The following is a 15,368-nucleotide window of genomic DNA, read 5'->3' on the forward strand; positions in this document are numbered from 1 at the left end:
CTATAGGCAATTCACAATCAATGATTCTAAATTTGACATTCCTCTCTTATGCTTGACATAGTCAGCATCGTCAATGTTTAACCCAGCAGTAGTGGTACTCCATTACTGACATGTTAAATGCAGATTGATATATCAATGCAGCTATGATTATATTACATACAATCCTTTAAGGTTTAAATTTTTCCAAATTAGATTCCACTTTAGATTCATTTTTCCACATATTCACTGGCACTTTCTACACATTTTCTCTACCAATGAACCAGAGCATGTATCCCCCTCTCATAAACATTGCGGCCACCTTTCAAGATCCACTTCTTGATGACTGAAATGACAGCACTGCCATCTGTGAACTGTTCTTAACAAAAGTCATCATCCACATGGCAAAAATAGGTGAAAGTTTGATGGCCCTAGGGTTATAGCACAACAAACCACCTGAATTCTGCAATGGACCCCTTTGGCAGGATGCTGGTATGGAAAACCAACAGTGTTATGCTGAATGAGAAATTTTGCTCTTTTCTAACCTCACTCCTGCAGTTTGTGTCCAGTTTCCAAAGAAAATTGACAGTATGCTCTTCCCTCCCCCTCCCCTTCCAGGAAATCCACAAGGATAACCTGTATTTTACTAAAACACAGAAAGGTGATTTTTTCCAACATATGGCTGTCTTGAATTTCTTCTTGATCAATGAATCCTTGTATCCCCACTCTACACTGGCTGGTACATAGTGGTATAACCAGTTGTCATCTTTGGTGATGATGCTATCAAGAAAGGCCTCTGATCTTATACCATTCTAGAAGATAAGCATAAGCGACCACTTTCTGAAAAATGTTGCAAGGGAGTTTGAAAACAGTGACATTTTCTAAAAGACAATTCAAATGTTTTAATGGTTACTGGAGAACTACAGATTCTTTAATAAACTTTAAAATAACCATGAACCAACAAAATCTAGTACAGGGATTCTCAACCAGGGGAGAAATCCCTCCCAGGGGGGGAATTGGGACCACAGATTGACAGACTCAAACTGTTGGAATATTGATCTTTCTACAAACTACAATTCTACAGATTATGTACAATCTACAGGACATCACACTTTATTGGATTTCACATATTAAATTAAAAATAAAGATAAATATTTCACTTTATCTTTTTGGAATGCACCTTTTGAGTCGGACAATCTTGGGAAGGGGGAATGACATTCTGACATATGGTGAAAAGGGTACATGGGGCAAAAAAAGATTGAGAACCACTGATCTAGTAGTTCATGGTTATTTCAAGTGAATAGGCTAAAAACCAAATACATAGCCTAGCCACTTTATTAGGACCGAGCTAATAGTGTATTGGGTAGAATCACTGCTCTGATATGAAATAGCACGGAGTCAACAAGGTGTTGAAAAGTAATGTGAGGAACCCAAAAACTCTCACATTTGATGTTGTGGATGGTTGTATTTTCATCTTGAAAGTATCCTTGTCCATAGAGATAAAATCAGAGGCCATAGGTTTGCCATGAAAATATGCACCAAACCATTAACACCTCCTCCAGCAAGCCTAATACTATTGGTACACAAGGATAGTTCCAATATCTTGTTTGTGTTCCTCCATATCTACATGAAACTGACAATCTTTCCTCTTTGGAAGTCTGAGGTTCTGTTCATCCTCCAATATTGGTGAAATGATTTTAGCACTAGTTGTTGGGTCACAGCTTCATAGTTATTTCCAGCTTGTCACATGATCTCTCTGATTTACAAATTTTTTTCAGATTGAATACAGCCCAAACTTCAGTTATCCTAATAAAGTTGATGGGCAACATGTGATCTGAAAGTTAACAATTAAAGCCATTTATTCTTAAACTAAAGTGTTTAATTTATTTACTCATTAACATATATGATCTTATAAAAATAAAACAATCTCCTGCTGAGATGTAAAATTATGGGGTACATTTTTAAGACCAAAACAATTCTCCAAAATAGCCGAATAGTGATTAACTTTAAAGAAAAAAAAAAAAAAAAAAACACTTTAAATTTTTGGTTATATTTTTACTTAGCACAAAACAATTATGTTATTATTAACAGCGATTGCAATAAATCTTGATTTTCATACATTAAAGAACTCAGTTGATGACCTTATATTATCAAACTAATTTTAACATGCAAAAATTAAACCTACCATCTTTCCAGATTTGCACAATAAAAGGATCTTGAGCACTCTGCAGTAATGACACTACATTTTCATTCAGTGGATCCATATTCTTCATAAGCCACTGGTTGGCTAGGTAATCCACCTATGAATTAAATAACTGTTGAATGAAATAAATGATGTACACAGATTTTTTATGGTATGTAACATATTATAAAAACATTTTATTCTTAATAATTATTTATTCATTACAGAAAACCCATCACTGCAGATTTTTGAAAAAATCTAATAATCTAATAATGAAATATATATAGGGCAATTTAAAACTCAAGGTACGCATTTCATAAGGATGTTTATCACTAAAGAGTCATGATATTTTTGCATTTAAAGCACCATTATTGGGTTCTTACCTCAAGCAATTAGGTTTCCTACAGGAAAAGTAATTTTAATCAGCTTTATTCAAGATTGCAGTTAGAACCAGCCAGAACTACAAATGCAGCAGAAATGCCAAATGCCTTGAACACTCAGATTACAACAACTGGAATGAGTCAAATTTTCATTTGATGCATACCCTCAGATAATGCATCACTTTACACTTGCATCAAGTACAATGGATTTACTTTGAACTGGCAATAGATATCCCCAGTTGGGGTTTTATTGGCAGATCTTTCACTGACAGAACTCCAAATAGACATGCACTGGCATTCCCACAGTGCATATTTGCCACTTTTGGAAATAAAAATACAGAAAGATTTTAATCCAAACAAGCCTATTAGCAAATCAGTCCAATTTAACCAAAAATTCATTTCAGAACAGAATTAACTTTTTGGAAATTAATAATAAAAATTAATGCAAGTCATATGATGCAACGGTAGAACTGCATGTTATGAAATGCAATAACACTTTCAGCTTCTTTCATCTTCTCAACCTTCAACTCATGCCATGCATGGTACTAAGTACCGTAGGTTTTAATACCTCTGGTGTTTGGGGGTTTCATATTAAAAAAAAAATTAAATTATTTCTTCATTTATATTCTAAAAGCATTTTTCATTCCTCACAAGTTTTGTTCAATTACACAAAACTAGAAACTAAAATTTCTTGCATTCTAGAACTGTTTTACCATTTTGGATGCAAAACCCAAAAGTATATATGATGTGTAAAAAGACACAAAAGAATTAATGCTACTTTATTTAAAAAAAAAAACTTAAGAGTAAAAAATATAAAACAAATTCTTATTTAAAAAATCCCAATAAATATTGATTGTCTGTAATATTCTGATTCAAAAGGGCTTAGTTCTAGTAGGAGACTCCATTGTCAGGGAAACGGGAAATATTTTTTGCAATAAGGATAGGTAGACAAGAACCAGGGTAAGTCTGCCGGGAGCAACTATTAATGATGTCACCAACAGACTGTCAGATTTTGATGGGGGGAAAAGAGAATATTATTATTCATGTGGGGACTAATAACATTAAGCATACACAATCTGACGATTTGTTAGACAAATATAGGACCATGCTGAAGAAATGCCGCGAGTTAGGTCGCATTGTCTATATGTCTGCAGTTCTGTCCAGGCATGATAGGAGGGATTATATGCTGAAAGCCTTGTGGATTAACTCAAGACTTGAAGGACTCTGCAAGACTTTTGGGGGGAAATTTCTATCAGCTTGGCCCACATTTGTAGGTGAAGGAATCTGTTTTGTAGAGACGGGATACATTTAAACAAAGGTGGTGCAAAAGTTTTTGCCAGTATTATTGAAGATACCTTAAAGGTTTAGGGAAACTGATAGTTTGGTGGGGGACAAGGGTAATATAGATACACATTTATCTGATAGTATTGGTCAAATTAACTCTTGCACATACCTCAAGAGTATGTTTGTTACCGCAACAGAACATAGTAGCAAGATGTTCTGAGGGCGAAAGCGTTTCAAATGAGTAGGTAGCAAATGCCAGGGAAGTGAGCTTAAATAACTTTAAGGGGCATATCAGGGTAGTTAACTATACAAGAACACTAAGTCTTAATTGTTTATACAGTAATGTCAGAAGTGTCATCAATAAAATGAGTCAATTTGAACTGCTGGTTAGGACAAGTAATGCTGACATAATAGGGCTTACAGAAACGTGGTGCCACCCGGAGATAGGGGATGATGAGTTTCAGTATGGTATGTATAATGTATTTAGGAAGGACAGGGAAAATAGGAGTGATGGGGTCATGCTTCTTATCAAAAGTAGCCTGAGCATGATGAAAGCTTTCCCAGATTCAGACGTTTCGCATGCTAGTATAGAATCTGTATGGTGTGAAATAGTTGGAAGCAAAAGGCATAATGAGAGTGGGAGTAATCTACAGGCCAGGTGATTGTGAAGGTTATGATGAGAGCATCTACATGCAAATGGAATGGGCAAGTAAACGTGAATGTCTTATTTTGGGTGATTTCAATTTGCCTCTAATTGATTGGAGCAAATAGGAAGGAAACTGCATAAGGGGAACAAAATTTTTTAAATCAACTAGATTGTTATTTGTATCAAAATGTCAGCGAAAAGAATACTCTAGACTTCATCATCACCCATGAACCATCTGACATAATAGGACTGACAGTACAGGAACCAGTAGCAGGAAGTGATCACCCAAAATAACTTATACACTTTTTGGAATTGAACTAAAGCCGGTAGTAGAGGAAAGGGACTTTGGTATTATAATACGGTCAGATATGAAGTTCTCCAAGCATTATAGACTGGTTGCAAGGAGGGTCCATGGCGTCCTATCAATGATTTATCGAATCAATCGCTAGTAGAGATAAAGACATCATGATCCCATTATACACGGCTATTGTTAGACCACACTTGGAATACTGTGTTCAAGTATGGAGACTGGCACCTAAAGAAAGACATTTGTTCTTGAAAGGATCCAAAGACAGGTAACTCACCTGGTGAGATCGGCAAAAGGGCATTCACATGAGGAAAGACTTTGAATATGTGGGTTGCAGAGCTTGGAAACTAGGTGCCTTAGAGGAGACTTGATTGAGGTGTTTAAGGCTCTGAGAGGCATAAGCAAAATGAATAAGGACGAAATTTTCAGGGTTATGATTCTAGAACTAGGGGCCATAATTTCAAGTTACGGGGAATTGTTTAGACTAGATTGCAGGGTTTTATTTTAACCAACGAGTTATAAATTACTGGAATAAGTTACCTACCTGGGTGGTAGAGGCTGACAGTCTGGGGAAATTCAAAGGTCAGCTGGATAATTACCTAAGGGAGAAGGGAAATGCATAGGCTGTCCATTTCCTTTTCTCTTATTATTTTTTACTTATTTTATTATTATTAATTTGTTTTTATTCTTATTATTTTATTTTATGTATTTTTTGTTATTTTATTTTTACTTTTTTTTTTGGCTGGTGCAGCATAAGCCATAGGTTTCCTTGCACCATGTGGCCATTACTAATACTATTAATATATGTGCCAAAATACATGAAAAGTATATATTTTGTCATCTAGGGCAAAATACAATCCATTTTTTTTTTCTCCCAGGAAGTCTTCACTGAAAGTCTGTTCATAGCAAAGACCCAGTTTTCTGCATTTTGAAATCAAAATAGGTTTAATGTGGCTTTTGGGATTTAATGGCACATAGGCAACTAAGGTCATAATTATACCAGTTCTGATGAAAAAACAATTATCTGAAAACAACTTTTTCTGAGAAAGTCATTCTTTAAAAAAGAATGTTTATAGGCCAATGCAAAATAGCATTAAAAGCAAAGCTCTGGAAAATTAGTGGTCCAGTTAGATGGTATGGCAGTCAGTGGGAGGAACTAGATACTGTTTCTTCATCTGTTTAAAGTTGCTAGAGCAAGGTGGAGTTCTTGCAATCAGTGCAAATCCCCTCACCAATCTTATTGCCCTTCTCTGTACTCGTTCTAGCAACTCTACATCCTTCCTAAAATGAGACCTCCAGACCTGCATGCAATACTCAAGGTATGGCCTGACATTGCCTTATACAAGTGGATAATAACCTTATCACTGCTAGCAAAATTCCTGTATATCATTGACAAGACCCCTGCTCTGGCAGTATGTGTGCACTGTTCAGAAAACTTTATCTGACTGCACAATTATCCCCAGGCCTCTTTCATTCTCTACTACCCTGAGTGTAACATCACACAGTTGGTACATTTCTCTGGGGTTACTGCTACCCATATGCAGTACTTTTCATTTGTCAATGTTAAACTTCAGTTGCCACTTCTCAGCCATCTGCCCAATTTTTATAGATTCTGTTTCAGTAGCATAATGTCATTAACAACCCTGCTAACCTTTGCATCATCTGCAAACTTCAACATTAAGCCTGATATACCTTCATCGATATCACTGATAAATATACAAAACAACAATGGGCCCAACACCGAACCCTGGGGGACTCCACTAATAACATTAGTCCACAAAGAGCAGTGTCCATTGATTACTACTCTGTCTTCTCCCACTCAGTATGTTCAAGAAGGGTCAACTTCTCATCCAGAATTAGTCCTAAAACTTAAACATTTGGTTTTACAGGAATGATATATGTCCTAGTTCATTCAAGGTCACATGGATTTCATTTGTGGCAAAAATGGATGCAGTTTTGTGCTGGCACCCACAGTTGTCTGATGTTCATATTTTATTGATAAATATTTTTAAAAATATTTTTTAATGATAAATAATGTGCCACTAGGAAATTTCAGCATGATAGAAGAAAAGATTTTTGCTTACTTTATTTCCCTGGTATGCAACATACTCAAATTTTATTTATTATTATTTTTTTTTCTGACTGATTTATTAGATGGCTTTCGTTTATTTCAATTTCTAAAACATGCTCCATTCCAATTAAATCTCAAATATCACACAAATGATCAAGTATTAAACTGAGGAATTACAAAGAATTAAATTCCAGAACAATTTTGGCTAGATGGCTGGAATTTTATCTGAAAATATCATGAGTATCATTAATTCTAAGAGTCATTCATTTGAAAAAACAATATTCATAATCATTTTCTATTAATAATTTATTTTCTTAACTCCAAAAACAACCAAAAACAATTGTTTTTGATAAGCATCAAGGATTCTGCAGCACACTGCACTTTCCAGGCTACTATTTTAAGTTATTCTGTTTCCTTTTTTTTTTTTTTTTTGGTTCAAGTTTAATTTTTTTTGATATGTACAGATATTTGTGGTTTCTTTTCAGTTCCCTTTCATATTTAGTCTTGGTCATTGGTATACTGTTGCTCATAAGTCTTTCAAGCTTCAGTGAACATGTTAATTCACTTAGTTTGTGGGTTAATCCTATAAAATCCAATTACTGTATATCATTGACAAGACCCCATGACCTGCTCTGGCAGTACGTGTGCACTGTTCAGAAATCTTAGTTATATGGCTCACTTTTTTTTAATATATATACAGTAGAACTCAGATAAGAAATTCCTGTATAAGAAGTTTCCCACCTTTACTAGGCTTGGTTTCTTAATTACCAATTTCAACTCTATATATTGTTATTGTATTATTTTCCTGCATAAGTTTTCAAGGTGAAAAGCTTTCCCACATAAAAAGCTTGTGATAAAGAATACACAGTGTATTATTATAATGATGTTTTCCCAACTTAATACATTTAAATATAGAAATTATTTATTTTTATATTAAAAAAATATTAAGCAATACAAACATTTTGATATAATGGACATGACATATTGCAATTGTTTTCATCGATATCCATAATTAGATAGTGTCAACCACGTGAAGCGTTTGCTGTTAACTTCTGAATTAAGTAGTGGATTGTTGCTGTGTCAATTGTAACCTTTTAAGGTATGTTGAAAGCTGAATTTATAATACTTCATTTCTGTAGATTACCATTAATATTTTTGGTAATTCTTTAAAGAATTTACCAAAAATTGCATAAATTGCTTACCATTGTAAAACTGAGAGGGTCAAAATTTCTTTGTTAGATGCAATGCATTATTTAGCAGTCATGGGCTACAGTCAGCCCTACTGTTATAATCAATTCCTTTAAAAGGGCTGGGTTCTATAATGATATAGAAGAAAATATTGAGTGTTGAAAGTGATGAAGAACAGGAAGGGATTCCTTTTGACTGAATAGAATTTCAGTCAAAAGGAATCCCCACCTGCCCTTTCAGTGAAAGGGCAGGTGGGGATTCTAATGTAAATTGAGAATTTAATATTATTAACAAATAATTAGATAGTGATGGAAAGAGAGAAAGGCACTTTGTCCCCATACAGTAAATCTAGTTCATGATTTATGTAAAAAAAAATTAGTTACTATTTATAACCATATTAACTGAAAACTACATGATTGTAGCTAAAACGATAAAAATGCAAATAACTTAAGTTAGCTTACCTTGCCAGCATAGTGGATGATACTAAAGTCAGCTGTTCCTCTGAAGTCAGATTTTATGAATTTGGGATGCATTGTGTGTGCACTAACCAGTTTGTCCACAAATGTCTTATCATTTGCCTTTGGAAACCAGCATTCTTCATCCAGCAATGCTAAGATGCCCATGGGCTATAAAATAATATGGTAATATTGCACTTTAACAACTGCTACATATGTTGCATATATTTTGTACAAGAAAAACTTCTAAAAAATTAAGTCAGCTCTTACTAAATCACTTCTGTTTTGTCAAACATTGGACTATATAGGTATAAGCAACAAAAAGAGGGTAAGGCCATTTACATAGATTTAAATAAATAAACCTTTACATGTACTATTAAAGTTCTTTTTTTATTTTTTGAAACAATTAACTGTGTGAAACAACAGTTATGTTTAACAGAAACAAAAGATTTATCTGTTTTAATAATAGTACTTGTCACAGATATGATTTTTTTTAAAATACATTCTCAGACTGTTAATTGTTGCAAGGCATCCCTTAACAGGAATATTTCATCCAGTTTTAATCTGAAATAATATAATCTAAGTTCATTTTTTAAAAAATAGAGGCAAGAATTCTGATGCAATCCTATAGGCCAGTGGTGCCATGTAATTTGGGTTTAAGTTACTTGAAACTTATTTTTTAATTTGTTTATTTTATTATAAAAAGGTATACAGTATCTTTTTAATTTTTTGGTGATCTATAATTGATGTTTACTTAGTACCTCTATATAAAGAATAAAATTGTATACTGCATATATATAATTTGTATTACGAAATGTAATTTTTATAATTATATTATTGTAATAAATATCATATATATTTTTAATATTATATATACAGGGTGTCTCAAAAATATTGATACAAACGTTTAGGGGAGGTAGATAACATCTAAAAGAATGTGAATCGCATAGGAACCCATAACCGGAAACGTCACCGTAAGTCGGTAGACGGCATGGTAGTCGCCGCACGAAGAGCGTGATATACAAACTGTGAGCTGGCAGACATGCACCTAGTGTATGAATTAGCAGAGGGCAATGGACGAGCCGCTCAACGAATTTATGGAGAACGCTTCCCAGACAGACATGTATCGGACTGCGTGTGCATCAAAATTTGTGCGATTATGGGTCATTTAGAGGTAACAGGAGTAGTGCAGGCAGACCACATTCGATGCAAACTCCAGCCATGGAAGAAAGTGTGTTGAATGCCATCCAGAATAATCCTACTACCAGCACATGTGCCACTGCCTCAAGCGTGTCTCATTGCAGTGTACAGCGTGTCTGGCACGACAATTCCTTACACCCCTTTCATCTCCAAAGGGTTCAGTTACTGCTCCCCCAAGATCATCCTGCACGTGTGGTTTTTGAAAGTGTTCAAGACTTGAATTTTCCAGCCTAGGTTTTGTTCACGGATGAGGCTTATTTCACTCGGAAAGGCTTATTCAATCAGTACAACGCTCGTGTGGGCTCACGACAACCTACACAGTGTGTGCCCCCCATGCGGAACAACAACTCTTCGCAATAAATGTGTGGGCAGGTATGGTCTGTGACTGCTTAGTCGGCCATACCTGTTACCTCCGCTAAATATCGGATCTTTCTTGAACAAGTTCTACCAAGGTTGCTTGACAATGTTCCAGCAAATATGAGAAGCAACATTTGGTTCAACAAGACAGGGTGCTGTTGTTGTTTGTTTGTTATTTGGTTTTTAGGAGCATTAGCGACTAAGGCCATATTGCTCCGGGGATATGCGGTGGTCATTCCCTGACCTTTCCGCATCCTCCGTATGTGGTGGTCACAGGCTCAAACCCCGGTCTAATCAAGAAGCATGTGCTACGCACTGCTGCTCCTGCTCACCTGGCTACGGAGGCACCCTATGTCGGGGCACCTGCCCATTATGGAAGGTGTGTTCGTGACCATCTGGACAGGCGGTTTGGGCGTCGATGGATGGGCCGTGGTGGACCCGTTGCCTGACCCCCCCACGCTCACCTGATTTATTTCTGTGGGGGCCCTCAAATTTATTGTGCATGAATCGCCTGTGGAGATGGAAATGGATCTCGTGGCGAGGCTCATCTGCACTGCTGCTACTGTCAAAGAAACTCCAGGTGTGTTCAACCGTGTCCGCCAATCCATGCTGTGTCGGTGTCACGCATGCATCGTGGAACCTTCGAGCATCTGTTGTAACATCATGAAATGCATCCATCTCATACTCCATTGTTAATATTATGTCAAATAAATTTTTGCCACTAATTACTGTCTTGTGTCACTGCTACTACTTTCCCGTGACGTTTCCGGTTATGGGTTCCTATGCGATTCACATTCCTTTAGATGTTATCTACCTCCCCTAAATGTTTGTACCAATATTTTTGAGACACACATATATATATATATATATATATATATATATATATATATATAAAAATAATGGCTTAAAAGTTTAACATAAAATAAGGACTATCGGCTACTGTTTATGTCTTATTACCTTTACTTCCCCCTCCCTGTTGGTTTATTTTACGTTATTTTTATGTTAATTTTCACTCTACAGTTTTTGCCATACTACTCGCTTATGTTTTATGTTATTTTGTATTATCGGATATATATACACGGATATACACAGAGAGAGAGAATCAGATCTAACAGGTAGAAAATTGAGTAGGGGTACTGCAAAATAAAATAAGTTACTTAGGGGTGCTGTTATTATTAAAAAAATAAAAAAAAAAAAAAGTTGAAAACCACTGCTATAGGCCCTAAAAGCTTAGTACCGACTCCAGTAAATAAGTCTAATCCTTTAATGCTGGATTATGTTTTTTCAGGTTTCACAAGTTAAGCTGAACAGATCCAAATTAGGAACTATTGTTTGGATTGTGCAGGCAAAGCTTTCTACACACATTTGCAATCACATTTTTAACACACATTTTTAAATAAAAGGATTTTTCCTTCTACTTTACTGCATTAACTTTGGATGAAAAGATGAATGAAATACAGGCGGAACATCTAGAATCCAATCCAAACTCAGTGTGTGTGTGTGTGTGTGTGTGTGTGTGTGTGTGTGTGTGTGTGTGTGTGTCTGCTATTTCAATTTGATTAAAACTTGTTCTTCAAATAGGGTTGATGAACTGGTTCTCCCAATTTGGTTATATTAAAGTTAAATAATATTTAACTTGATGCATTCATAAGCTCCACTGGAAGCTTACCTATAACATAGGTACAAATAAACGTAGATAAAAATTGGTAGCTTTGTATATATTTTTATTTTTTATTTTTGGTGATGGTATTTTCAACTGCTATAAATAAACATGCTATGGTCCTACTTGTGACAGAGAATTTGGCTGTCAAACTAAGTCCACAATCTACCAAATTTACTTACATATTTATTTTATTTACTTTTTCTTTTTTTTGAAACATTATTGCACAAACCTTCAGCATATATAAAAACACAGGGTAAAATTTGAGGAGGAATGTACTACAATCAGTTTGTCATCTCTAAACTTGAGTGATGTACATTACACTCTTCTCCCATTGGTATTTATAATTGTTACTGACAGAGAAGGCAGTCTTTACTAAACCGTTAAATAAGAGAGTGGTATTTTGGTTTCATACTTTTGAACTTCCAACAATGCAAGTTACAGCTGCCATCCCATTCATTTATTTTCTTTATTAATCTCCATATTAATTAAATCTTTACTAAAAAAAAAAGTGAGAAGAGTATCAATCTCTGGGCCATATTGTTTGTGTTGGAAATAAAAAACCACAGAACAAAATTTGCTTCATGCCTCCTGACAAGCTTTTTCCTGATATTTATTAGAGACATTATTTATCTTGCCTTTCTAATTATATAACTCTGTTTAATATTGTATTAAGTAAAACAAGAATACATGTACTGTATTAAAACAGAAATCACCAAACAGAGCTATGAAGAATTTGTTTGCAATTTCCAGTTTCATCCAATGTTCAACAATACAATTGGTTTATAATACAATACAGGTATGTATATAATTAAGGGAAAGAAAAAAAAAAAAAAAAAAAAAAATTGCTAGCTAGCTTGTCTCATATTTCAAGCTTGCTGGATAAATTTACACCTGCAACACATGCCGAAAGATTATATCCAGACTCTACATTCTAAAGAAAACAATGTTTCTTTTCCCCCACCATTGATTTCAGGAAAGCTGAAGGTGGTCCAATAGTTGCGTGAAAACATTTCAGTAGTTGCCATGGCAATAGCAAGGTGTTCGGAGTTGATCATGCATGCACATGTGTGCGCAGTGTGGGGATAAAAGCCATAACATTTATTCCTACATATAAAAAATATCCTGTGTTATTTTATTTATTTTTTTCTCTTCTTTTATTTTATTTTTTTTTTAAGAGAATACTAGATGTACCCTGCATAGAATATGCCATCTTTCTGATTATGGCATAAATAGTTTAATCTAGATCCTTCAGTCTTCACCATTCTTGTTTAGCAGTGATATAATTCTACAGTAATCACCTGTGGGGTATATGCATATGTCTCTATTTGCAGGTGGTTCCCGGTCTTCTCCAACAAATATTGTAGCAACCTCCATTTTGGATGTAGGTGCATTATATCGTCTCTTAACCATCTCGTCCAATTGTTGCATTACTTTGGCCATACACCCTTGGTTTGATTGTTTTTCAAGACGTTTTGTTGTTGCTTTAGCAGAATCGAAAATAGTCCATATCCTGGCTTATTTGCCTCATTTGGATATAGCGGTGAGACCAAATGGTAAATCTAACCATGTATTCTAAAAACAGTATGGATCATTTCCAGGTGGTGATTTAATCTCTGTACCCATTAGTATAGGTGGTGATTTAATCTCTGCACCCATTGATGTGAACACCATTGCTAAGTTGCACTCTCGTATATGTTCTCTGTAGTTATTTGCTTAACATGTATCCCCTGTAAGCAGCTCTCGTAATAGAGTAGGCATCTCAGACTGTCTCAGTGGGTCAAGTGTAACCTTTCCATCATGACAGCATTTAGTGTATTTATTCGATGTGTTCATTACACATATTTTCTATGTCATGCTCTTCCACATTAATTACAGCTTGTTTATTATTCACATCTGGTACTTCTATTTTATTAGCCCTATAGCATTTCACCCGTCTTCCCATTTCCAATCTTGCTCCTCTTTCTTCAATGTTTACTGTCCGTCTTCCTAGTCGCTGAGTCTTGTTTCGGTCTCTTAGTCTATTAGATCTCAACTCTAATGTTTAATTAGTATTTCTTCTATATTTTCTCAAAGTTCTTACACTGTTTAGCCATTTTTACACTTCTTAAAGCTTAGTACAGTTTATTAAAATTGAAGACATAAAACAAACAGTTAAAATAAACATACATCGATAGCTTTCAGGCATAGGTTGCCTTTCTTCAGTCAAAAAATGTTAGTACAAAAATTAAAGAATGCCCAGTATGGTGGTCATGCAAGGTGAACCATGTGAACGGGTGCTGCCAACAATTAGCAGCTGGAAAATTTAGGCAGTATACCTAAGCATTTTATATATAAAGATTACTGAAACAATTTTGTAGGTGATCAGTTCACTAACTTCATGGTGCAAAGTCTCTCATCTCAATTTTGATCAAAAGCCCAAGGGATAAAAGAATAAAATAATGTAGTTAATAAAATAAGTCAATTTATGTAGGAAAGTTATCAAAATGTAGACAGCTACACTGCCAATGCATTCTCCCTTTATTCATTCTTTAATTTTAATGCAACTTATTTATTTTATAATTTTTTAATCTAACTTTAATCTAACCAAAAATAGAAATGATTATGTCAAACATCTATTGTTCTATCTTTATCCATTTCTTAATCTTTGATGATGACAAGAAGTACTAAAAACTTGTCCACAAAAAAATTAAATTTGAAAATGATGCAATGCTAATTGACAAAATTTGTGCTATCTCAACATTTATAAAAACAATCTTTCCAGTGGGAACTTGTGCACCAGTAAAGTACTTTCTCAATAAACAATCGCATGTTTTAGACATTCCATAAACTTGGCAGCAGGAATTATCAAGTCAGAATCATACTTCTGACTTTATTTGCTATGGTAATCAAACTTCCAAAGTGGAATATTTGAAAACTGCTGGTATAATAAATTTTCACATAACATTCTTTTAGGATAAGGCCTTAGTACATGGATGTCAGGTATGTTGGATTGATGAACTATGATCCAATTTTCAAATGTTGGCATAACATTTAAAAGAAAAAACAAATGTTTCTTTTAAAATTTAAATTTTTAACAATAAAATGGTTGCACATTACAAAGGTTACATTATCCCATATTTCTATTTTGCAATGCAGATGAGCATGCACCCAATGGTCACTTCATTAAGGAAAATGATTAGAAATTCATATAATAAAAGTTACATTTTAACATAGTCTTACCATTTTTTATGAAAAGGAAAAAAATAGATAAAAAAACTGTTTATGCAAAAAAGATGAAGAAATTTTGTAACCAAATATATTACAATGGTGAGATGGATAATGGGTCTAACTGCTTAAAAAAATAAGCAGATTTGATAGCTATGATAATGATGGAACATAGTGCAGAGAGAGAGAGAGAGAGAGAGAGAGAGAGAGAGAGAGAGAGAGAGCTCATTTAATTCAAGGTTTGAGTATATGAAATTACATCTAGTTTAAACAAAGAGGTAACAGCCACTAAGAGAATTCCTGGCCAATGCAAATTTATTATATGATTTATATTTCCAAAAATTAAAAATCAAAAAACATCTGGCAGGGAACTATAGAAGACTAGTATCCAGTAGGAGAAATCACACCAAGCTGGAAGTGTATACTTTATGTATGTGCATAAGGCATTACTTTTG

General features: G+C 34.6%; 1 protein-coding gene across 1 annotated transcript in view; it reads right to left on the bottom strand.

Annotated features, from left to right (window-relative positions):
• The window catches only part of zip (myosin heavy chain 10), a 380,860-nt gene that overhangs the window by 138,780 nt on the left and 226,712 nt on the right, over positions 1 to 15,368 (bottom strand). Inside the window, exons 13-14 of the mRNA XM_090375898.1 lie at positions 8,496 to 8,660; positions 2,162 to 2,276 (exon numbers count right to left, since the gene is read on the bottom strand). Coding sequence (XP_090232024.1) covers positions 2,162 to 2,276; positions 8,496 to 8,660 — 280 coding nt within the window. The remainder of the gene's footprint in view (positions 1 to 2,161; positions 2,277 to 8,495; positions 8,661 to 15,368) is intronic.

Source organism: Mastigoproctus giganteus, chromosome 6 (genome assembly GCF_048544385.1).
Source record: "Mastigoproctus giganteus isolate SK-2022 chromosome 6, ASM4854438v1, whole genome shotgun sequence".
In the NCBI taxonomy this organism is placed as follows: Eukaryota; Metazoa; Arthropoda; class Arachnida; order Uropygi; family Thelyphonidae; genus Mastigoproctus; species Mastigoproctus giganteus.